Source organism: Marmota marmota, unplaced genomic scaffold (assembly GCF_001458135.2).
Source record: "Marmota marmota marmota unplaced genomic scaffold, marMar, whole genome shotgun sequence".
Classification (NCBI taxonomy): domain Eukaryota; kingdom Metazoa; phylum Chordata; class Mammalia; order Rodentia; family Sciuridae; genus Marmota; species Marmota marmota.
Genome location: NW_026000026.1, coordinates 73,786,931 through 73,812,903, shown reverse-complemented (window position 1 = coordinate 73,812,903; position 25,973 = coordinate 73,786,931). Strand labels below are relative to the sequence as shown.

Sequence of the window (25,973 nt, the reverse complement as noted above, 5' to 3'; positions counted from 1 at the left end):
TGTTCCTATTTAACCTGACCCCTCCGTGTATTAGGGAAGGTGAGGGTTATTAGAGGAAACACCTTAGAAGGAGGGATCCACTCCTCTTCCCAGCCACTTTGGGTGCAGGTAGGGTGGTGCAATGGTTGCTTACCATCCCACACTGTAATGTGACTGCTGTATTCCTGGGTAGGAGTGTCCACCTCATGTCCTGTTTGAGTGTCCAAATTCAGGGTCTCTTCCAGAGGCCACAGCTGACCAAGTGTGTCAGTCTCACACAGATGTTCTAGTAGACTCCATGCTCCTCTCATTTTGGTGTCACTGATAAATCAAGAAAATCACCTGGCTTTCCTAAAATCTCACCACTGTCCCAAATCTCCAAGGGCTGGACTTAGTGCATAATGATGACATAGAGTTCATTGGGCTTGATCTTCTTTATCTTCCAGCACAAACACAGATAATCCCCTCCCCTGACAGCCAATAAAAAGAAAATAGTAATGAGAAGCAGAGCTCATAAATTCCCATTATGCTTAATGCCTGATTTCACTTAGTTAATGGATTCATTTATTAGAGCAATTTGTGTAAATCCCCAAGGGCCTGCTAAGGTTGCTGCCTTCTGGTTTTATCATGTCATATACTTCCTTTATTCCTATCCTAAACAAATAGTGGATTGGCAGAGAACTTCAGACCAACCACAGCTCAAAAGATAGGTGAATTGTAAATAAAGTTAAAAATAAGAGCTTTTCGTGCCCCCTGGGGTTTTTGGCTGATGGCTAAATCCTCTTGCCCTGGCCTATCAGCTCGGTGTAGGCTCCAGGACTATGTTCCATTTTCCAGGATTATAGTAGCCATCTGAAGAATATAGTCACCCCATGACTGTGCATCTTATAGTGGGGAACAGGCAGAAAGCAGAGGGTGGCCTTGTTTAACTACGTGTTACATGATGGTCAGGAGGAAGGGAACCTTGAGGACCTGCTGGGCTTGGGCCAAAGTCATTTAGCTGGTGAGATCTCTGCACCGATAAGCCCGGCCTATCCACACAGGTGAATGTAAGCCTTAGTGTCATCTTTGGCCAGAGCTGGTCCTCTAACAACAGCCAGCCTGCTGCTGCATCCTCTTTCCCCCCAACCCCCCATGGAGTGGAAGCAAGAATGCAAATGGAGTCAAATCCGTGCACAACACTTAGAAAACTACTTCATGGAGACTGTTCACTGGGGCTGGATCCTTAACATGCCGTTGTCCCACCATCAGGGAAAAAAGCAGACAGAAATCCCCACTGGAGGAGACCCAGAGACTACAAGAAACAAAAACCACCCTCCTATTTTCACAGTTAAATGGCAACCACTAGAATATGATTGTTATCTCCTGTATACCAAATTAAGTAAATGACTTAGGAAATGCTTGGGAAAAAAATATCTATCTATCTATCAATCTATCTATCTAAGTTGTATTTTAACAAGGGGTGGCATTGTGTAATGGGAATGTGATAGGTGAAGGGGACAGAAGGGGATCCCCAGGACTGGAGCATGGCTCAGTGGCAGAGCATGCTTAGCATGTGTGAGGCCCTGGGTTCCATCCTTGGGGATGGGGAGAGGGAAGAGAAGGGGATCTAAAATTGAGCAGAGAGAGACTGAGACTGAAATGGGCACAGAGAGACTAAGAGGCTTCAGATGACAGGGAGTGATTTGGAAGAGAGAGTGGAAATTTAGGAGAAGATTAGAATGTGCTATGCAAGGTCAACTCTGCTGCTGCCCTGTGAAGCAGACACAAATAGAATTAATTTTCTCCCTGTCACTATGTTGTGTGAAGAGGATTGGACAGAGTTTCACCATATGTGAGGGGTCATTTGGGATGGTCTGACTTTAAATATAGTTCTTATCGTATGTGCAAAATTTGCTTTGGGGGTCTTTGGAGAGAACTCAAACAGCAGTTGAAACAGGGTTCAATGAATGACCCATGTGGCTGCACATTAGGAGAAATATACCCAAACTAGCAGAGAAAACAAATGAAGGTTTCCAACATCAGTCCCAATTTAAATGTCACAAGGACAAATTATTCAGATTGGTGCCTTGATCTATGATGGAATTGCTTTCTGTAAGAGCAACTCCAGGAGGCTGCTGCAGAAGCCGCTGAAGGCTGTGGTGGGCTGGGACAGAGGGAGGCCAGCAGGTCTTCCCTGGGCTTATAGTGCTCAGTGATCTGGCCTCCTCCTGGGAATGAAGAACTGCCTGAGTCCTGATTCAAGGTCAGCAGGGGGCAAAAGCAGAGGCTGTTGGTAGAGAGAGTCAACCTTTGGGTCAAAAATGAAAAGAACCTAATGACAAATTTAAGGAGGCAAATGTACCTGCCAGGCATGGGTAAACCCCGCTTCTGCCAACACTGCAGCCTCCGTGAAGCCATTTAACCTGTTCTCAGTGATTAAGGACAAGTCAGGGTTGTGTGTTCAGACTCATTTTGAGTCTTAGCTCTATCACTTCTAGCTGTTGACCTTGGGAAAGCCAGGTAACTTCTCTAAGCTTTGATTTCATTTTATAAAAGGTAGGATATTAGCATCCATGTCAGAGGATCATGGTGATGTTAACAGGCATTAACCTGTGGCTCAGAATATATTGTCGGTGGTGATGGTTGCTATGATTATAAGACCACTTGATAGTTCACCCTTATAGCTGGCCCCTCTCCACTTAGAAACAAACCCGCCACAGCAGCTCCTGCTGTCTTTGACCTCTTTCTTTTCCAGCCTGTGTAGTCACCAGCCCTTCCATGGGGGAAATTCATGCTTTCAATGTAACATTCATTGGCTTTGTTTTTTTAATACTTTGGGGGTAATAATCCATGCATATTTATAATAATAATGTAAATTTGTATGCAGTAATATGTACAACATTAGGAGATTTTAATGTGCAATATGGAAGTTTTGGTTGTGTGTGTGTGTGTGTGTGTGTGTGTGTGTTGCTGGGGATTGAACCCAGGGCCTTGGGCATTTGAGACAGGCACTCTACCAACTGAACTATATCTCCAGCCCATTAGTTTTTGTGTTATGTCTCTCATAGTACAAAATAATCAGGATGAAGATGGCTTGGGACAGGTCAGACCTGACTTCTCTGTGGACTATGAGGATGTGTGAAAACTATGGAACCAGCAGTAACCAGGCACAGCCTTTGTAGTGATCTAGCTCATAAAATTTCCTTTGGTACAGTGCTTTCCCTTTAAAAACCGTACTTGACCCCCTCCCTGCCTCCTCCCCTGGTCCTGGTTCTGTCCTCCTCACCAGCCCAGAATGATTCCTTCCCATTTTAACCCTTTGCTGTCTCTGCCGTCTTTCGCTCACAGGCCTCGAATGTCCCTGCCATCTGTGCTCTCTGCTGCCATAAGCCACGAGGCACCTAGTCTAAACAGTGTGAGGGTGGAGGGCAGAACCTCAGGCCTGGCCTCTCGGCTCTTGTGGGTTTCAGCCAGACCCAGGTGTTATTTTAGTGCAACTTCAGTGTTTAATTTGAGGATGTGTGTGGACCAGAAGGAGGGACCAAAACATGATTTTTTTCCCCTTGGCTAAATGATTAAATTTAAAGTTCTAAAAAATGCACAGCTTGGTCCCAAGCTACGTCCAGTTGCAAAGACAGAAGGGCTGTGAAACACCCTCCCAGGCCAGGGACCACCCTGCCTTAGCCAGCGGCCACCTCACAGGCCCGTCTTCTGTGGCCATCACCTGGCCAGTCTGTGGTCACAAGCTAACCAGGCGCTCTGAGCTCTGAAGCAGTCCTTCTCTTCTTGAGTTTCTGCCGTGCCTTTACTGGAAGAATATTCTACAGATTTGTTTAATTTCTTACAGTCCTGAAGGTGTCACCAGCAGCCGCCACTGAGCCATGGCTGAAGGGGAAATCACAACCTTCACTGCCCTGACGGAGAAGTTCAATCTGCCTCCAGGGAACTACAAGAAACCCAAACTGCTCTACTGTAGCAACGGAGGCCACTTCTTGAGGATCCTTCCTGATGGCACAGTGGATGGGACAAGAGACAGGAGCGACCAACACAGTAAGTAGCCATCCATATTGTACCCTCCTTGCTTCTGTCTTCTGCTGTCAAGGATGGGAAAGGGGAGAACTGAGCACTGGTACCCTCTTCTCCAAGGCTCTACTGGCAGGACACATTCAGAGGTAGGGGTACCATACCTGTGCAAAGAGCCCAGGTTTGGAAAAAGGGGAGTTGGGGGCTACTGCATATCTAAAGATGAACTATTGCAAATTTTTAAAGGGATTCTCTGCTGACCTAACACAACTGGCTGCCAATGTTCAATTACTGGATGTTTCCTGAGTTTCTGTAACTAGTGAAAGATCTGGCCCCTGAGGCTGGCCTGGGGCTGGCTTGCTCCAGGATGGGAAGAGCCAGATGGGCAGGGACGGTAAATCCTGCACAAAGACCTGGGCTCTGTTTCAAGTGAATGGACTCTCCAGGTTATGCTTCCGCTGGGCTTGATTTGTGAAATCCTAGTGTATAACTGTAGCCTTACACATCATAAATTATGCAGCTCTCGCTCCGCACATCATGCAGATGTGGCTGTGGTAATCAGGAGGGGTAAAGTCATTCTCCAGATTCTATAGAAGCCGGAGAGGGAGCGCCGTCCAGCCAAAGGCTGACTGCCTCTTCCAGGTTTCCCGGTAGCCTGACTCTCCGAGGATGTTGATAGATGGAGGTATCATTTCAGGGAAAAGAATCTTCTGGACTAAGCCTAAGAGCTCTTCCTTCTGCCTCCGTACTTCTGGTGCTGGAGTGTAGGTGTGACTTCAGGGTTCTGGGTCCTGCAGTGGTGTCTGGAGATTCCCTGAGGACCACTAAAGCGTTAGATGTCATAGAGAAGCTAAAAGTCAGATCTGGATCCTGCTTCGGGGAGCTGCAATCTCAAGAGTCAAACACGCTGCAAATCGAGAGAAGGGAAGAGTGAGTGAATTGAGGAGATGCCAGAGCCCAGGCAGGAAGTCAGGTTCCATGAGACTGGCTTTAAAATGGAATGCAAAACGCTGCCTTGGAGGTGCTGGTTTACATATCGGGTAGTAAGCAGGCCATGCTCCAAAGGTTGCAGCCTGGAGTGCAAGGACCACTTCAGTGCTACCCGCTCTCTACCCCCGGGTACACAGGTAACTGGCATGGATGCCAGCATTTATGGGCCAGCTGGCATTGTCCCTTCCTTCCCACCCTCCACCCAGACCTGCAGAAGAGAAGCAGGAAGGCTAAGGTCAGGGCTTTGTTCTGGTGACTTTTTTTTTTTTCAAATGGACTTCCTGCATGCTTTATTCTCAGTGGAAAATAAGTACCAGAGTAATCCACAAGGAAAAAAAAAAAATCTAGTGCATTAAATACAAGCAGCATTTCCTGCAAGTAAATGGACTAAGATTGTAGTCCATTGTGTTGGGCATGATATACAATTTATTCATGTGATCGGCCCACACAAGAGGAAAACAAGCTCTAATTGACCCTGGCTTTAAATGTCTCTAGTAAGTCTTATCAGTTTTCTGAATCAATGGGGGAGGCTCTGATATCCAGAATGGGAGAGGAAGGGCAGCCTTGGTGACATGCTCCTTGGGGTAAAGCCAGCTCTTCTGGGAAACCTTGAATTGCAGGGTCATGAGAAGCTGTAAAAACATCATATGTCTTCGTTATTGTCATTCTATCATTAACATTATAGACTGCACTCTGGGTGCATAACATCAGGACAGCTTCTGAGTCTGCTGTGGATTTGGCTGCCTGACTGAAGACATCAGGACCCTTGGGACTCAGCACAGCAGGCACAGGAGTGTGTCAGGTGTCTGCATCCAAGTGATGCTGCATTATTGGTCAGGTGAACTTGGGCAAGTCACTTAATCTTTCTGGTCTTAAATTTCCCAACTATAAAATAAGAATAATAATGTTTCCTGCCTAACAGGTTTCTTGGGGGAAGTTAAATGAGATGATATATTGAAAGCTCTTGCATCATGTCCCACCCAGAGTAACAGTGCAGCAAATATTGATTAATACTGCTGTTATCATCATCAAAATTTCTACATATTCAATGAAGCATATGGAAATCCAGCACAATATTAAGGAACTTTCCTAGTGTCCTCTTTTCTATAATGCCACTGACCAGGAAGGGCAAGGGTCTAGTTTCAAGCTTTGATTCAACGCCTCTCTGACAATGTTCAAAATGGCTATGTTGACCTATTATTTTCTTTCTCTGGAACTAAGAACAAGGGGACAAAAATCAGAGTGAGTAGGGTGTATGGGCAGAAATCCATCCCTGTTCCGTCAGTACAGAACTGGAAAATCCACATACTCTCTGTAGAGTCAGGGGCCCAGATTTAGGGTTGGAATACCCGTATTCCTGCTCTACCACTTCCAAACTAGACAAGAAACATTCTCTCCGTTTTGTAGGAAGTGTTCTGCAAAATAAACTTAAAGTCACCTTAGCTGTATGACTCTTCCAAACTCTAGTGTCTTCAGCTCTCTAATTTTGAGGGAAAATATTTTACTGTCAGAGACTCAGTTTCTTACCGGTGGAATGGAAAATGGTAGCATTGCTCTGTGTCTTTCACAAGGCTGAAAATTAATAAGATCCTAGAACTGAGAGGAGTCCTCCTGGGCACCAATGGACTCCGAGTGTGGATCTGTCGCCCTCTTCTGCCCAGTTGTGGTACTGCCATGGTCCTTCTGCATCTCAAGGGTTATTCTGAATTAGCCTTAGACAGACATGGTGTGAACGCCCCTGGATAACTGAGATCTGCATAGACTGGGGATTGATTCCTATTCCTTGACCATTAGTCTGAGTGTGACTAGACTGTTGTTACAGGTAGGCAGTCACACTCCAAGCCTTCTTTCAGAAAGAGCATTCCTAACAGACAATCAGATATTTAAATAAATCTACATAAATAATTTCTTTCACATCTTGTCCTTGTCCTCAATTAGTTGATCTGCCTTGGGCAAAGGTAGTTGTCAAAATTTGTCTTCCTACTACCCATAGCGGGGAGTAAATTCCCAAGTACCTTATTGTGGTACTTGGGTCTCCATCCCTCCCATCCTAACAGAGAACTGAGTAGAATGTCTCCACTGGTAAGAATTTCTGCACATGGAGAAGATCATCTCTGCAGGCAGTGGGCAATCTATGGACACTGCTGTGGACACTGGTTACCCTGCCACACCACCCATGCCCGGTACAACCAGGTGGGGAGAGCTGCAGCCTCTGGGGCCCATGGAGAGCAGTTTGTGAGAAGATTCCCATTGGTGCCAGAGTTTTAACTCTGAGAGGAGGGTAGATGTGTCACCATGGAGAGGAGGATCCAGAAAGAGGTGAAGGGGCAGGGGAAGATGGCCAGTCAGTTTTGGATATAGCACATTTGAGGGGTATGTCCTGGGGTGTTCCCTCCTTGCACCTATACCTCTCCACTCATTTGTGTGATCATTTGACCGTTTTCTTTCCCACTGGACTCCCTGAGAGCAAGGACTTTGTCTCTTAATGCTCAACATTGCAATTTTTGTCTGGCCCATAGCCTGTCCCTTGGTATGCATTAATTTGATGAGTAACTGAATTGTATTGGTGGCAGATAAATTTGAGCTCAACAATAGATCCAATAATTACTCTCAAATACTGATTTCCGCCAGGCATTGTGCTAGACTCATTTCTACCTAACTGTAACCCCATGAGTTTCCTAATAATAATCACTCTGAAAACACTGAAGCTAACAGGGGGTGACCAGCTTCCAATAGGGACAGCTTGGCTAACCAGTACTTTGCTTCCAGTACTAAGGTTCTTTCCACATTCCACCATTCCCTGCACAACAACCCCACAACAGTGGTTTCACTACTAAATAAGCACACAGAGTCATGTGGATTAGGTGGGTGGAGGTACAGCCCCCCAAACTGCCATTTACTAGTTCTATGTCACTTTGGGGTAGTTATTTCGCTTCCATGTGCCTCAGTTTCCTCATTTTAAAAATAGGAAAAGCAGCCAGGCCTGATGGCACATGCCTGTAATCCCAGCGGCTCAGGAGGCTGAGGCGGGAGGATCTCCAGTTCAAAGCCAGCCTCAGCAAAAGCAAGGTGCTGAGCAACTCAGTGAGACCCTGTCTCTAAATAAAATATAAAATAGGCCTGGGGATGTGGCTCAGTGGTTGAGGGCCCCTGACTGAGTTCAATCCCTAGTACTTCCCCACCCCCCCCAAAAAGGGCAATACTATCTAACGCATAGGCAAGAGGGGATTTGAAATGTGACCATGTTTGTACAGTGCCAGGCGACCAGTGCTGAGACTGACAGTCCTCTTCCTCATCACTCCTGGGCTATCTAGGCCTCCCCTATCTCAACATTCCATCTTTCGAGTCTGCCACATTAAGTGAATTCCATGCTTACTCACAAAACCAAAGGTGGCTTTTCATGCCAGCTTCTCTGGGACTACCTAGGTGGGAGCTCTGGAGGCCTGGCACAGAGGCTGAACATGCCCGGGGCCCTGTCCCTGTAAGCTCTGCCACGTTGAACTTCTCTGGTTCAACAAGCCACTTGGCCAACAGGGATGGAGGGTTGTGACTTCCTCCTCAATAGGAATAATAACTACAGAATAATGATATTCTCCCGAGCATCCCCAGTCTGCAGCCTCGGGAGCCCACAGCCCCTGGCCTCCCCAAACACGTAAGAGGCTGCATGGGAAGAGGGATTACCGGCACCACTCACCACACAAATGGAAATGTTCTTGAGCGAAGTGGATTCCAATAAAATATTTATAAATCCAGCCACATCCTAGAGGCCCCAGGGGGGTTTGCTGGTCAGAAAAATTCTACTTTGTAGCCCTTAATCCAGGCAGACGGCTCCTCAGTGAAATCCCTCCCTGACTATCGTTTTGGGGAATCCAGACTTCGGCCACCTGGTTTGATGTGACTCAAAGGCACTTTGTTCCCCACTGGCTTGAGCCCTGAGTCAAGATGTCTTCCCAGGTGCCCACGGTGGGCAGAGCTGGCCCCATTGCCAGAGGTCAAAGAGAAGAGCAGATCTCCAGTGCACCACCCCCAACAGGGTGCCCTAAGCTTGGTCATAGGGATATAAGGGCCTCCCTACCCCTTCTCCCTACCTGCATAGTCCTTATCTGATTATAAGGAGGGATTTTTCCAGATAAACTTTGAAATATAAATATGCTATCATATATATATGATATCAACCTCTAGACTAAATAAAAAATTTCCAACCATCATCTTCAGACATTAAAAGAGCACACACTTACATAAATTTAGAAAAATGTCTTTCTCATATAGCCGTGCGTGTGTGCACGTGTGTATTCCAAACCACTGGAATTGGATTTTTTCCCCTCAAATCCACTTTCTTCCCCTTCTCTGTCTTTCTTTAATGTTCTGCGGAGCCCGACTTGTGGCTACGTTTTAATTATAAATGTCACTGACATAAAACAACCTCCCTGAGTTCTGAATGAGGCTGACTTCACTTTGGGTAAACACGGCAAAGGACGGGAAGTCTCCAGCCCAGAATAAGCCCGCGCGTCATCCCTGAGGCCTCTCCTTGGTTTAAAGGGCAGGCAGGCTGCACAAGCCAGGCCTCCTCTCCACGCTTTCCAGCACCCATTGTAACCTTATCTTTACAACTTCCTAGGGCAGGAGAGGGAGAGGCTGGGCTCAGAGATGTGGAGCAGTGACCAGGCTCCCCTCACATGGCAGGCTCCTGGCTCCTTCTCCTTCTTTCTATCCTTGGAGAGTTAGAGATCAGTACCTAACTGCCAACAAGCTACCACTAAGAGGAGATGGAAGGCTCTGAGGAGAAGAGGACAAACCAGGACGACATGCTCGCTGTTTCTCAAACAGAAAGCAAGTGTCCTGAAGGGCTGGTATATCCACTCAAAAACTCTGGGCTCACTTTCAGGCAGGTGCCTTTAGTATTCAGAGACCTGGGATGGGATTTACATGATGAGCACAAGATGATATGAGCATGGTCCATATCAGCAAGGTTATTTTGTACATTTCTGATTATTTGACATTTATTTTTGATGACCAGAACATCCCCAAACCAACACAATCTACTGTATTCCTAAAAAAAAGAATAGGATGGGTTGGGAGTGTAATTCAACTGTAGAACACATGCTTAGCATGAGCAAGACCCTGGGTCATGCACCAAAAAAAAAAAAAAAAAAAGAAAGAGAGAAGAAGAATTAGGATGAGGAGACTGAGACAGGAGGATCACAAATTTGCAGCCTCAGAACCTTAGTGAGGACCTAAGCAACTTAGTGAGAACTTATCTCAAAATAAAATTTAAAAAAAGGACTGGGGATGTGGCTCATTAGTAAAGCACCCGTATGTTCAATTCCTGGTCCAAAAAACAAAAAAGAATTGAGGAAGATGGTAGCTCTTTGGTGAAAACTTTTTAATAAACACAAACCAATCTGCGTAGCTCATGAATATTTATGTAGGAAAAAAAAGGTGTGTTAGAAACAGACCAAAGATCCTCAAACACGGGTGCCCCATCTCTCAGAGGTAGCCTTAGATTATCTTTAAAGAAAGGGATGGAAGAGACATTCCCTGCATTCTCTCTGCAGTCCTAGTCCTTCTTCTCATCCTCCCCAGAGCAGCTACTGTATGCATTTGGTGTGTATCTAGTGCAGTTTTATGTTTCACTTCATAGGAGCTATGCCCAGCGGTTCAAGTTATTATATTCTCCCACAGCTTGGGTTTTTGCCATATGTTTTTTTCTGCTTTTCTTTGAAAGAGAAAAAAAGGGGGGATGGGAAGAGAGAGAGAGAGAGAGAAGGAGGGAGAGAACTCTTACTGTAATTTGTGAATTTTTGTTTGCTTTTGCTCAAAAACCAGCGGGGTTTGTTGTGTTGCCTTATCACGTGTAGGTTCATGTGTCTGTTGTTGACATGTGTAAGCCCTGGGTGCAGGGTCTGTGCCTAGCACTGAGCACAGTTCCCAGGAGCGTGCCAGGCCTGAGCAGCCCCCACCCCACCCTGCTGGTGGCCAGCCTCTCCCTCGCCCTGAGGCCCCTTTCTCAGGCTCTCACCTTCCTTGCTCTTTTATAGCAGCAGCTGCAAGAGGATGTAGGTCTGGAAAAACTGGGATGAGGTCACACTAGAGAGCTGGACACCTAGTCAGCTGCATGAGCAGCTCGGCTGGGTGTTGCTCCTTCCTGCCGGCTCTGCTTGCAGAAGGATATATGTTGAGGAAACTCAGCCAGAAAGCAATCCAGTGAAAATGAGCTATGAAACTTGGACATCCTGGAGAAACAATATTTACAGAGGAAACTCTTGAATCGAACTGTCACAACGACCCTGGTGTTGGGGCACATGGCTGAGGGCCGGTCACGTGCTAGGCAGGTCTCGGCTCTTGTTGACCTCTGTGAGGCCATGACGGAACTCCACAGAAGGAAAGTCAACTCTGCTCGACCCCAAGGCAAGACAAACGGGCAACAGAACAGAACACAGAAATGGAAATCCTTTTAAAAATCCTCCTTGAGATCCAAAAGGACCTGCCCCTTGGGATTTCTGTAGCTCTCCTAGCGTGTTGGTCTAAATACTTGCATAGATGGGTGGTGGGTAGAAAAAAGTCCCAAGCACTAGCCTCACTCCATTCCATGGTTACCAATGGGGACCTGGGGGCCCAACCTGGAGAGCATGGCTGGATTTGGATCAGTTCATCCCATAATTGGAGCCCAAGAGGTTGTGTGAAAGAGAGGAAATCACAGGGTCCTTGGGGGACTCGAGCCTCGTTCTGGCCATGGTGTTGCCTCTTCTTATAACTTGGAGTGCAAGCAGATGCTCTAGCCAAAGCTCCAGCACGTCATCTGTCACCTGGAGTAGGGACCACCTCCTTCAGGGGAACTGGGTGAGGAGCAAATGAGGTCACATAAGCACAGAGGAGAAGATCACAACGGGAGTGGCCTCTCTCCATGCATGAGCTCATTCAATCCTCACGACACCAATGGAAATAGGACACAGGGACCAACAACCCACCCAGTGACCACACAACTAACACACAGCCCAATCAGAACTGGAGCCCACGTGCTGGACTCCAGAGCCCACGCTCTCTAACTGTCCACTGTACTATGACAGAAACTAGTGTGGGGCCTGACCCACGTAGGTGATCCATAATGGTTATCACCTTCCTTCAGGCTCAGTTAAACCTGCAGGATTATGCTGAGAAATCCAGAGAAAAATATATGTGAAGGTTCTCTGAAGGCCATAAAGTCCAATGAAAAATAGAGGACTTTTTTTTTTAAAAATGACTTTATTGAGATATAATTCACATACCATTATAACTCACCCATTTAAAATATATCATCCAGTGGTTTTTTTTTTCTTACATTTTTTGTTAATAGAGTTGGACAGCCATCGCCACGATCAATTTGAGAATATTTTCAAAGAGAAACCCCATGTCCCTTAACTATAATTCCTCCATCTCCACTCCCACCCCTGCGGAGCCCCTGGCTACCACTAACCTGCTGCTATATTTATAGATTTGTTTCTTTGGGGCCTTCTGTGTAAATGGAATCATAAAGTACGTGGTTCTGCTGGTTGCTGTGGTGTGCACCTGTGATTCCAGAGACTCGGGAGGCTGAGGCAGGAGGATTGCAAATTGAAAGCAGACTCATCAATTTAGTGAGGACCTGTCTCAAAATGAAAAAATAAAAAGGGCTGGGGATGTTTTCCAGTGCTAGAGAGCCCCCACAGTTCAATCCCCAGTACGGGGGAAAGAAAAATATTTCCATTGTACAGACAAGGAGGCTGAGGCCCAGAGAGGGGATGGAGCATGGCCAGCTGTTGGGGGTAGAGGCCAGCCTCGAGCCTTTTGACTCTCACCTTGATCCCATCTCACTTTGCACTGTTGGAAACACAGTTAAAAACTCACAGGTCACTGATGGGGGACCAGCAGCAGCATCTCTGCCAACATTTGCCTGACACCATTCATTCAGCAAGTGGATGCTGTCTGTCCCCCATGTACAAGACACTGCGAGAGGCCGGGGACGCAAGGAGGCACAGATCAGCCAGGACTCCTGCCCTTCCTCTCAGATGTACCTTCTCTTGGAAAGGCAGAAACAAATGAATGAACCCCTAAATAATCAAATAATTGTATGTTAAGGGCCACAAAAGAAGCAATCAAGGGTCTGAGAAAGAGCCATGTGGGGACTAGGGAAGTACTGGCACAGCAGGGGTGGGGTGAAAGGACCCACCATACAGAGTGCCACACAGCACTTCATCAGACACTTGGAGAAGGTGTCTCCAAGGAGGGGATATTTAGGTTGAGGCCCGGAGGAGGAGAGAAGCAATCTTGTGACTATCTAGAGGAAGAAGTTACCAGACAGAGAGCTTAGTATGTGCAAAGATCCTGGGGCAAGAAAGAGCTTGGAGTGACTGAACAAGCAGGTGGTGTGACATGAGGCTGGAGAGGGCCGGGCCTGGATCCCAATGGAAGCTCTTTGGCCTCTTCTTTCATGACCACACTCTTAGAGTTAAATGAAGACAGGAGGACTTGTGGGAAAGACCAGAGGTTCCCAGTTCCCTTCCAGTGAATTCAATGAACTTCACTGACCACAGGCAGCTGGAAGGAGTCCTGAATCTAGAGCAAAGGCTTCCAAGGATGAGAGAAGCATCCTCCGTACGCTTCCGGTCTTTGGTGGGAGTGATGTAGCTGTGCATCGCCCTTGGGGTGAATCAGATGAGGAAAATGGTGTATAAAAAACATATAAAAAAAAAACATACAGCCGTATCAATAGGGAGGGGGTTAAATAACTATGGTATAGCCACATCGTGGAACATAATTCAACTGGCAAAAACAATGAGCTGAACCTTTCAGTACTGCCATAGTTGTTAAGAAATCAACCAACCAACCAACCCTAGGGGTAGCACTGTGTGAATCGAATGTCATCAATTGTGTGCAATAAAACAAGATGCATATTTGGCAAAATCCACACATATCATCTGTCTACAAGGAGGGATTCCTGCTGTTTCTGTCTCCCCAGGATGATGAATTGCACAGGGAGGAAGGGCAGGATCTTCTTCATTGGCTAGATGGTAGGACGGAGGGAGGGGTACCGGGGGACTCTCCGCTGTCTTTTCTGAGACTGTTTCCAAGTTTGAAACATGGGAATGGATTCTTCCCTATTCAAAGAAATTAAATGAAAAAATAAAAACAAAGAAACGGTCTAGACCTACGAGCCAAAGCCCTATGCTCCAACCCTGCTGCCCCTCAGCCTCTGATAAGTCCTAGAGGAGTCGGTTCCTGGTCTGGATTTTGCTCCTAGTTGTATGGATGCTTTGTGATCGTCTGGTGACCAAAGAAATTGTCCAGGAGAGTCCAGAATTAACCCCAATTCCCAAATTAGAACCCTCAAAGCTCCTGCCTTCGGAGGCACTCTGAGATGAACAAGCAAGAATGTCTTCATCACTTGGGTCCTGGACTGTGATTATGGACCCAGCACTGGGCGGGCACCTTGGGAGTGTCCCTGTGCAAAACCGGTCGAGCGGGCCTCAGTTTAACTCACGATCGCTGCCCTCAGTCTCCAAGTTTCTCCACCTGGGCACCACGGACTCTTCCAGCTGAACAGTTCTTTGCTGGACGGCTGCCATGTGCATTATAAGATGTCTTGCAGGGTCCCTTGGTCCCTGCCTACTAGAAACCAGGAGCACCCTCCAACCCCTCTGGTTGTAACAATCCAACCCATCCCCAGACAATGCCCAGTGTCCTCCGTGGGACAAAATAGTCCCAGCTGAGAACCCCTGTTCTCACCACTGTATTTCCGAACAACTGTTGCCCTCTAGATGGGAAACTAGTGACTTCCCCTTGGTCTGGACCCCAGATGGGTTGCCCCAGGGGTGGAGAGGTCGACTGAACTTCACTGTGGTTGGTCCCCTGCGTTTCATAGCTGAAAGCCATCCTAACTCCTTGGGAAACTTTTCTGTCTGGAAAAATAACAATTCCAGATTTTTTTTTTTTTTAAATAAGAGAACAAGGGACTGGGGTTGTGGCTCAGTGATAGAGCGCTCACCTAGCACGATCCTCAGCACCACAGTAAAAAAAGTAAAAGGTATTGTGTCTAACTACAACTAAGAAATAATAGAATAATAGAAATAATAGAACAAAGCCAAGTGTGATGGTGCACCCCTGTAATCCCAGCTGCACGGGAGACTGAGGCAGGAGGATCGCAGGTTCAAGGCCGGTCTGGGCAAGTTAGCAGGACCTTGTCTTTCAAACAACAGCATCAAAAATCTGTCCGCAAGAGTCACACGCTGGTCAGCTCCACTGCACCCCAAGATTGATGGGATGGCAGAGCCAGGGAAGCAAATGCCATTCCCTCCTGATTATTTTCTTCCAGGAGACAGCAGGAGGGGAGCAGGACACCCTGAAGGGCCCCACGGGGTTATTGTAACAAACAGGGTGGACAACCAGAGGAGCTAGCCATCGTCTCTCCTCCTCTCAAGAACATAGTTCCCCATGCACAGCTTTCTCTGGATGGCAAAGAAAAAGGAACTGTATTTCTATGTTCTGATTAATGGGAGGCTCATCCTTGGGGTTCTACAAAACGAATGAGCAGAATTTTCCAGAACCGATTATCCTGGCCGCTGGGCCCTATCTGCACAAGTGTCACGTTGACTCTACTTTTTCTTGTGTTATTTTTATTCCAGTTCAGCTGCAGCTCAGTGCGGAAAGCGTGGGGGAGGTGTATATAAAGAGTACCGAGACCGGCCAGTACTTGGCCATGGACACCGACGGGCTTTTATATGGCTCAGTAAGTATGAAACTGACGTGCCTCCAGACACGGCCCAGGTTTGAGGTTTCCAGAAATCTTGTTACACCAAGTGATGCAAACTCAAAAGCATCAATTAGTCTCTGTTTGTTATTTTTCCCAGTAGGATTCCCACCCTCTACCTTGCCTTATTTTAGGTATGAACATAAAAGAGTTTTTTGTGGTAGTCTCAAAATACTCAAGTGTATTATCCTACAGACAGAGAGGAAACATTGATTGATGTTTTGGTAGCTCATCAGACAGTCATTTCAGAATACCTACTCCTGCTTTATTCATTCAGTCCCAAAATGTTTTCTTGAGCACCTACTAAGTGCTATAGGCATGTCTCTTAATACTTTTACAAAAATTGTGAGCCCAGACGTTAGCAGTTTAAATGTCATGTATACAGGTTTGAAAAAAGGCCCCTTTTATTCTAGATAGATCACCTAAAAGAATGAACATTTTAATAACTTAATTGAACATCTATCAAATTGGCTTCTCTTGTGTCTCAGTGCCATCTTAGATACTGAGAGGTCCATAAAGAAGAATGAGCCACATCAAGAAGTGTAGGCTTTAGTTTCTTCGGTAACTAAAACCCTGCACACCTGCTTCTTCCCTCTGAGTAAAGGCACTGGACAGGTTTGACCCAGTGTGTCCTTCTGGTCTTTGTGAGAAAAGAATAGAAACACAGGCAACCTGATTTTGCCCCTCATTTTCCTCCACTAAAAGATTTAACTGGACAGAGGGCTGAAATGAATCATTGCAGAGTTTGCAATTATTTCCAGATTTCAACTATCCCTCCAGTTCCCTAATATCTGATAACCAGGGTGTGACTGTGACTCATGACCCAGTTCAAACCACTTTCTTCCCTTTTATGAAGATGTCTCCAAAAAGGTAACCATAGTGCGAGTTTAGTCTGGGGCTTCCTTTGACTTGTACGAAATCGCCAAGCCTGAGCAGGGGCAGGAAACCCTTTCTTGAAGCCTGGCTGCTAGTGCTAGATGTGAACAGAGTTTGTTTCATCACACTGCCCACTAGAGGTCAGGAGGAGGAATCATCACAGTAATAGGTTGACTCTTAGGCAGTTTGCTGAAACACAGAGCAACTGGGACAAGTTCAAGGGGTTTGGAGCGTAGACCTTGGCTGCTACATAGGAAGTAGTTTTTTCAACTACTAATAGAATCAATCAATCACCCAGTCTCAGACCCACAACTGAATCTCACGCCTCTGTCACTTTGTAAGTTACTTGCCCACTTGGAGCCCTGTCTAAAATGGAATGTAGGACAGTGACCACTTCACATGGGCTCAAGAGGGGTCAATGAGACCACACACACAACACATCCGCCAGGGTGAAGGGCACATTGGCACTACATTAACAGTAGCTATAAGACAAATAATCAGCTTGTGAATACCTTATCCTATCTCTGTCTTAGGTTATACATTACAGTTTTATGGCCTTTTCTCCTTTTAATTTTATAACTAGGGTGGAAAGCTAGCGGTGTAGTATGTCATGGTCAATATATCAACTGCAAAGTAAGTCCAATGTTGCAGAAAGACTCCAAGAGTCATTTNTTTTTTTTTTTTTTTTTTTTTGCAGTACTGGTGGTCTCCTTTCATTACACTCAGCTTTACCCCATGAGCACACATCCCCAGCCCGTTTTATATTGAGTCAAGGTCTCACTAGGTTGTTGAAGCTAGACATGATTTTGTGATCTTCCTTCCTTAGCCTCCTGAGTAGCTGGGGATTATAGGTGTGTGCCACTACACTGACCCCTTTAGATCAGTTTTGATATTTATTGCAAGCTTCTTTTACTTATATAAAAATATTAAGGAAGAATCCAGTTTGCTTTAGGTTCCAGGCAGCCCCTCTCCCACTATCACCCTGGTTGTCACTGCTACTCACCTGAAATATGTTCTTAGTATCCTATGCCTGATTTTTTCGGGAGGGTGGAAGGTACTGGAGATTGAACTCAGGTGCACTCAACCACTGAGCCACATCCCCAGCCCTATTTTGTATTTTATTTAGAGACAGGGTCTCACTGAGTTGCTTAGTGCCTCACTTTTGCTGAGGCTGGCTTTGAACCTGTGATCCTCCTGCCTCAGCCTCCTGAGCTGCTGGGATTACAGGTATGCACCACCAAGCTTGACATTACACCTGATTTTTGACATTTTTCCCCATTTAAATTTTAAAGAAAATTCTCAAGTACCTCACAGCCCTGCCTCATGAACAAATTTTATTCAATCATCCTAATTCAAATATGTGTATGCACACGTGTGTGTGTGTATACAGAGAGGATATGTTTATTTTAAGTTTGAATGTCTGTATACCAAAATATTAACACAGTTCTCTCTGGGCGTGGTAAGTGGGTGTTTTTCTAATATGGGGGTGCCTTCCTATATTTTCCAAATCTTCTACGGTGAGTATGTCACCTGTGTAACTGGAAGAAAAGCATGCTAAATATAAAAAAGAAACAACCACAATCCTAGGTGTGTATCAACAAGTTGGCACTTTACCTCATGCATGGCAAGTGCTGAAAAGTCCCAGCTGGGGTTGGGGCACCTCTGGGTTGGCCTGCGGCTCAGCTTGTGACTCAGCCACTTGGTCTGTGTTGACTGAGCAGGTGTAGTAGAGACATCAGTTGGGAAACGTGGCCAGCCTCACCTATATCATAGAAGGCAGGCCTTACACCCACCGGGGGGAGTCATGGGACTAACGTCCCTGAGAGGGTCAACGACCCACACAGTCCAGAACCTCCTGCGTCCTTCCATCCTGACACAGTGCATCAATGCTAATGTTCAGACCAAGTTCCTCTGGAGGCAGCCTGGCCAGCCAATTAGTATATTTATATTTCATCTTGTTCCAGAAGGGCTAAAGTGTCTCACCCAGCTCTCCTCTCGCTATACTTCGGTGAATATGAAGCAGCATGCTTCCTGTTGCATAGCTTTTTACTAATGAAAGCTAACTTTAGGGCTGAGGCTGTAGCTCAGCAGTAGAGCATGTGCCTAGCACACCCTGGGTTTAATTTCCAGCAAAAACAAACCAAGATACCAAATTAATTTGTTACCTAGCTGGTGAACACCTACCATCTGCAAGACTGGGGATAGACACAAGGTCAACGAGATCTTATCTTCCCTCAGTGGGGCTTACAGTCTAATGTAACAACCAAGTCCACAAATAGAGAACAATGAGCAAGACGACTGGAAACCACGAGAAAGGGAATCACCAACCACATGGGCACAGAAAGACTTTATACACCATGCAGCTTGAAAAAGGTGCCAAGTCAGATGTGTGATGTCATTGGAAAGAGAGCATCCAGCAGAAGGGCTTTGCTATCCCTGCTTTATATCTCAATAGAGTAAATGTGTTCTAAAATCTGGACAAATAGAGGTTCAAAGCCTGGCTTCCCCCACTCTCTTAACAGATAAATTATAAGTAAAATATCAGTTGGTGGATACTTTTTAAGTACGGTACTCTTTTTAATAATGTTGTGGTAGCTACTTAAGCTTAATACACTTACGTCTGCACCGGACCCCACTCTAGTGATGTATCTGCCCACTCACACCTTGCCATAGGTACAAAGATTGCTTTCAGTTTGTTGCTATTACATCCAATGCTTCAAAGAACATTCTTGAAAATATGATCTTATACTCGTTCAACTATCTTCTAAGGGTAAATTCCTAGAAGGGAATTTCTGAGTCAAGGATAATGCTATTTTAAATTCTGATACCGCCAAATTGCTCTCATCTCACCAACAGTGAATGAAAGTGCAGGTTTTCCACACTCTCACCAATACTGATATGTAAATCTCTTTGGTCTTTACAGATAGGATAGCCAACAGATGATCATTTTTTACCTTGCATTTTTCTTGCTAGTGATACTGAATGTGTTTTCGTAGTTTTATTGTCCAATATTAGAACAGCAGATAAAACATGTCATTTTGATAATATCATAAATCTATATTCACAGAGTCTTATCTATTGTACATAAAGAGATGTAGGGGAGGGTGTTCATCAGCTGTTAACAGCTGCCTTGGGCTGGAAGTGTAGCTCAGTCGTAGAGCACTTGCTTAGCCTGAGTAATGCCTGCGGTTCCATCCCCGGGACTGTACAAAAATAAAATGAGTGAACACACAAAAGAACAAACAAAAAAACCATATCTAGTGGTGGGCTTTGGGTACTTTGTTGTTTTTTCTTTTTAAAATAAAGTTGTGGGTACAACCAGAGAAATGAAAAGTTGGGCTCCGCATTCTGCTGTCATGTATGACTAATCAGAACAAATAAACAATAAATAAAATAAAATAAATAAAAATTTAAAAATCATTTGAGTTTTTCAACTCAAATTTTAAAACAACCAGAAATGTTATTGTGTAACAAAATATAGATGAGGCATTTCCAAAATTTAGTTTGTTGAGAGAAGTTGCAATTTTTTTCTTCCATATTTTGACTAGGATGTTTTAACAAACTTTTGTTTGTTAAAAAAGATCTCTTACAAATTCTTTACCTTTGTTAAATTTTAATCAAAAGCATAAAAAAAGGTTTTTAAAAAAAAACATTTTATTCTTTTTTATAGGTAGCAAAAATAGTTATTTTCACTTAAAAAAAATTTAAGTCCCAGTTTAAGTTTTAATATGTTAGGGCAAATTTTGTACAAGCATTCACATCTGTAATAATACTGAAGTGAAATCCTCAGATATTGTTAGTGACAATCACCAGGATAGAAAGAAATATTAGTAGGTTTTCATTTATTTCAAGTCCAAACTTGAAAAACACCACTGCCTCACTGTCTGGCTTCACGTTCTTCTACGATCGCATCTGTCGGCCTCCACAGAGACAAAAGTCCCAGCCTGCCCTCAAGGTGCTTGGTCTAGCAGGTCTCCCCAGCAGAGACCCTAGGTCCCGAGAACAGCAGGCAGGAGGGGAGCTTAGAGTAATAGTGGATGCATATTGAAGACCCATCACTTGTTGGGTACCCTTCAAAGTCCTCGTGAGCACCTTCTGAGATGGGCTCCCTCTTTATTCCAATTCTGAAGAAGATCCTGAGGCACTGAGCATTTCAGTTACTGTCCCAAGATTAAGCTGCTGGTGAAAGGAGGGATCCTTTAAAAGCACTCGCTAACAGTTCTACCCTATGTTGGTTTTATCTTTGTAGCAGACCCCAAATGAGGAATGCTTATTCCTGGAAAGGCTGGAGGAAAACCATTACAACACGTACACATCCAAGAAGCATGCAGAGAAGAATTGGTTTGTTGGCCTCAAGAAGAACGGAAGCTGCAAACGTGGTCCTCGGACTCACTATGGCCAGAAAGCAATCTTGTTTCTCCCACTGCCTGTCTCCTCTGATTAGAGAAATCTGTTCTGGGTGCTGACCACTCCAGAAGAGCCTTGAGGGGTCCTCACCTGATTGACCCCCAAATGTCCCCTTGATCATTGGCTGCGCTAACCCCCAGCCCACGGAGCCTGAATTTGTAAGCAATGCGCTTCTAAATGCCAGTTCCCTTTTTTTTAAGAGCCCTTTACCCTAGCTCAGTTTGGAACAGAGGGACCAAATTGCTTCCAGGGGTGGCTGGCAGGCCAGTCTGAGTCCAGGTTTGGAGGTTCAGTTGCCGCAGGGCACCTGCGGTAGGCTGAGCCTCTCAGTGCAAGGTGGGGCCAAATGAAGTGTGTTCCGGGGTTTGCCAAGTGGCCGTAGGTGACTGCATAGCATTTTCCTGCTGCTGAGTAAACCCCAGCTGCCGGTCCCCCAAACATCTGGTCCAATCTGCCTCTTTTCCTTTCGGTAGCTCACAAATATTAGCAGAGAAGCAGATCGTGAGGTTTAGAGGAGGGCCATGTTCCGTAATAGAAGCAGGGACAGAGAAGTCCTCCCTTGAGCACAGAAGGGATTTAAATTGGAAAGAGGGGGTGCACTTGGGTGGACATCAGAGAAGGATGGAATTTCAATGCAGGATAAATGAAGGAGGGGAGGCTCAGCCACGGGAAAGAACAAACCCATAGCCTTAGGAATCAATACCGTGCCCAAGAAGCCTCTGAGGTCAGGAGGAGCATGGGAAGTGGCTTCTTCATAAAAGCAAGGACATCAATGCTGGGAAGTTCATTTGGGTCTTGGCAGTGTGTTGGGAGTGACGAGAAAGGAAGGGTGTCCCTGGCTAAGGGGATGTTGCACTCTGAGAAGGACGATTTTAGAAGACAGGAAGAAAGAGAAAGTGACACCATGACTTGTGCTTGGCCACCAGTAAGCAGGGCTTTGGAGTGCGCGTGCAGCGCTTCCCCACTCTGACGTGCTTAGGGATCAACTGGGATCTGCTTTGAAGTAGCTTCTGGTTGGGTGGGGCTGGGAGCTTCTACATTGCCAAGGGGCTCCCAGGTCCTGCAGAGGCTGCTGCCTTTCCCCAGTGCACTTGAAGGAGCAGATCAGAAAAAAAAATGTCATTCAAATAAAGATGGCTCGAAGCCCTGACCCTCACCCACCTCTGCCTCACCTCGAAACATGCACCCCCCCACACCTTCCCTGAACATTCAGTCAGCATTGACAATAGTTAGGCCTGTATCAAGGAAGGATTTTAAAGACCCAATGCTGGCAAAATGCCCATTTAGAAGATATACAAAAGCATACAAAAAAGTGTTAAACCCACACACACAGCTTCCCGCAAGAGACCTTTTCTGTTACCCTTCCTTGTATAAATATGCTTCCTGCTTAAAGTGAACTTGGCCCAAGTGGCTAGCATATTAGTAACACCATTCATCTCTGACATATGATACCGATGCTGAGGCCTTTAATAAGCCATTTAAATTTACTGTGAGACTGTATGTTTTAATCACATTTTGAAATATATAGCTTGAAGGCAGTTAAACTGATTAGCATTCAGCCTTTGTGAATGGTAATAATAGGATACGATACATAAGGCACTCAGTTAACTAACACTTCACCATGTTTACTCAAGAGATTTTTCTTTGTCTTCCACTGTGCTGTCCCGCATTTTCTCTTGAAAATGGGGACTCTTAACCAATGAGATGATCGTTGTATATAAAAACGGATGAGAGTGTTAGCTCACGTTTTACAACGAATTGCAGTAATTTTTAACTGAAGCATAATTTCTCACTCATTGAACTGTCAGACTTAGGATGAAAGAAGAACGACAATTTGAAAGTTCAATGTGAGAGCACATCTGAGGAACTAAGTTGGCATTATGGTTAATAATAGTGATCTGCTTTTGTACAGAAAAATGATTTCATAACTTTTTGTTTTTATAACTTGGATGATTCTATTTTATTTTAGTCAATCTTTGTAGGCAAGTTGGGGATAATGCATTGTGGCTTAACATCTCTTTTGTATGAAGATTTGGCCAGTAAAAGGCATCCAGAGAGGAAATCTAAGATATTTATGATGGTCCATAATTTTTATTGTGTGAATCAAATTCAAGTATAACACTGGCCAAGAACAACGAAATACCGTTGCTAACAGACGAGATGGAAGTTGGTGATTCCAGAGACCCAAAGCATTGAAGTAGATTGTGACTTAACAATCAGCCCAGGCATCATTTGCATATTTGCTCAATGGAGACCGTGTGCCTGTGTGCCAGGTACTGTACTGGGAACTGGGGTCCCTGAGGACTTTGTCTGTCTGGTTTGCTGCTGTATCCTCTCCCAGGGCATTATATTTATGATGAAAGATGCTGTGGATTCATTTCTTTCAATCAAGTGAAAAACATAGACTTTGCATGTTACTGCTGAGTAAATAGCAAGTACCAGAAACCCAGGATTTGGAAGAATTGGCTCCTCCCAACATAAGACAAATCCCTAACAGAGTGACAAACAACATAGCAAAGTGAATCTAACATTTTTAGCTGTAGACCTGCATCTGCTTCAGGGAGACTGCTTGCAAATTAGGAAGAGAGCCCGTGAGCTCTTGGCAGAACGGAGTGGTGAGCAGTTCCCTGTGTGGTTTTGAGCGGGCGAACATTCCCATTGTGCCCTCTATTCCTTCAGTGATTCTTGCCGCCATCTGCCCATCCTGTGCCTCTCCCATGCATCCATGTTCAGAATGACTGTCATAAAGGGTCTGACACTCTATTGTCAGGACCACAGAGGCTTCAGCAGGTTGGCAGTGAGGTGTGGGTGGAGGTGGCTCTCATCTCCTCCAGTGGCCAACAGGGTGGATATACAAAAACCAGATGGGTGTACCAGCTGCCACTGCAGAGGAGGCCCTTACTTTGTGCTGGAGGCAACAGAGCCCAGGTCCTTAGCCTGGCAGCGTGTGCTGCCTAAAACAGCCAGGCCCACGGCTGCAGAGCAGGTCAATGAGGACACCACCTGTCATTTCACATCACTCTCTGTCTCTCTCTCTTTTTTCGGTATTACAGTTATGCCTTACAAGTAACAATAAATGTTCCATTAACTGGTGATTACGTCTCTGAGTGTCTGAACGTCATGGTTTCTTTTCTATCAAAAGACTTCTCTTGGCAAGCCTAGGATGTGGACACTGTTTTCTACTTATCTTGTTCCCAGATATGAGACTTTAATGGCTGACAGGAAAAACTGTAGCAGAAGCATTTTTTGTTTTGTTTTGTTTTGTTTTGTTTAGAAACAGAAGGCTTTTGCTAGGGAAAGATATTCAGGAAATGTGTCCCCTCAGGAGCCAGGCTCCACTAATAACTCAGTTAAATCTTTTGCTTCGTAATATAAACCTTGTGAAATTGTGGTACTATCGCTGGGCTAACAGGCTTCTGCTTAGGCAAAGATATGGTAAACTGAAAAAAGAAAAAAAAAAGAACAACTTTAGAGCAATGTCAAAAAAAGCTGCATATCTTCATCCTAAAAGCCCACCAGCTTTTCAAAACTATCGTTAAGTAAGGATGTTTCCTTATTTGAACCTCCAAATCTCATGATCTCTTGTTCTTGGAGACACAACATGGTCTAGCACAACATGGCTAATTAGATTATACACACACACACACACACACACACATGCACACCTGTACAAAAATACCTGGGCCGTGTGTGCCCACTATAGTAATTACATATCTTTCTTTTAAAGTTGCCTTGAGCAGTAATTTTTTTCTATTTTTTGGAGTTTGCTCACAAAAAGAATTACATGTTCCATTCTAACCCAGCCACATACATATCCTTATACATACACAGTTGAAACGAGAAAAATTCATAAAACAGTATGAGACACACTTTTGATCTTTCTATGATATTCCACTAAAAATACTGATCCAATAGTTAAATTAGGTCCCAACATTATTGGGTCACAACCACAGTTTGAAAAAAAGCAATTGTCCTCCTTCCCAAAGATGGAGAGACCCAATTAGGATCCTATGTTGACTTCAGTGTTCTCACTGCACACCCACCCCAGTACCGGGAATGGAAGCCAGCGCTAGCTGGACAAGAGCTTTACCTCTGATTTACACCCCCAGTCTGACTTTAGTGTTTTCAATGGCATGATTTGTTCTTGAATAAATAAGGCAAGGGACATCCTGTCACCCAGGCACCATCTGTTCTGAAGCTCAGCGGTTGTCTTAGCCTGGTTTGCCACTAATCAGGCAAAATGAATGCGACCATGCAGATTCCACGGCACCCACCCACAGCCGCCAGTGCTGGTCTAGCAGATTTCTGCTCTTGGAAGCCCTGGACACTCTGGCCCACTCCCTTTTCCTTTGGAATGAATGCTCACCACTTTGGGTCTTGAGGTCATCCCCTCCCTAACTCCCACGATATTCATTCACCCTTCCTGCCCCCCCAGGAGAGATGAAGCAGGAATCATAACCATTTCTAAGAAAGGTATAAAAAGACTGAGCCAGGAAAAGGCCATAAACCTAGGACCTCTGAGCATCCTCCCCAGCCACCAGCACTTTCTGGAAATTACCCTCTGGCCTCTCACCTACCTCTAGGAAAAATGGAATACCACTCTAAGTCCTCAGATAAACGCCACTGCTGTTGGAAGGAAGCTTTTAAATTCCTGTTTTTTGCTGAACCGACTTTTAAAAAGTACTTCTGTTCCTTGGATGTTTGAGGGGGTAGGATGGCTGAGAAGGGGCCTCGTGGGGATGAACTTGACGGCAAAGAGAAAACTACGAATGAAGTTATCACTTTTCATGTTTATGGGGTTGAGGGCCTGCTTGTCATGGGGCAGGAAGGGTGGGCAATCTCAAGTCCTAAGCCCTAGTGGGTAGTTGTTATATTGCTAGTAGGATAACAGCGGCACATCAAGCAAAAATGTGACTTCAACTGTAGTTTCACAAATTATCCAAAAAAAAAAAAA

At 45.2% G+C, this 25,973-nt stretch overlaps 1 protein-coding gene across 9 annotated transcripts in view; it reads left to right on the top strand.

Moving 5' to 3' along the window:
• The window catches only part of Fgf1 (fibroblast growth factor 1), a 94,974-nt gene extending 70,860 nt beyond the window's left edge, over nucleotides 1–24,114 (top strand). For 7 of the 9 annotated variants that reach the window (XM_048811722.1, XM_015485704.2, XM_048811723.1 and 4 more), the window contains 3 exons: nucleotides 3,809–4,011; nucleotides 15,612–15,715; nucleotides 20,862–24,114. In XM_048811722.1, the coding sequence (XP_048667679.1) occupies nucleotides 3,843–4,011; nucleotides 15,612–15,715; nucleotides 20,862–21,056 (468 nt within the window). In that variant the 5' untranslated portion in view covers nucleotides 3,809–3,842 and the 3' untranslated portion in view covers nucleotides 21,057–24,114. The remainder of the gene's footprint in view (nucleotides 1–3,808; nucleotides 4,012–15,611; nucleotides 15,716–20,861) is intronic. The other 2 variants (XM_048811725.1, XM_048811726.1) reach the window with 2 other exon arrangements.
• The last annotated feature ends 1,859 nt before the right edge of the window (nucleotides 24,115–25,973 follow it).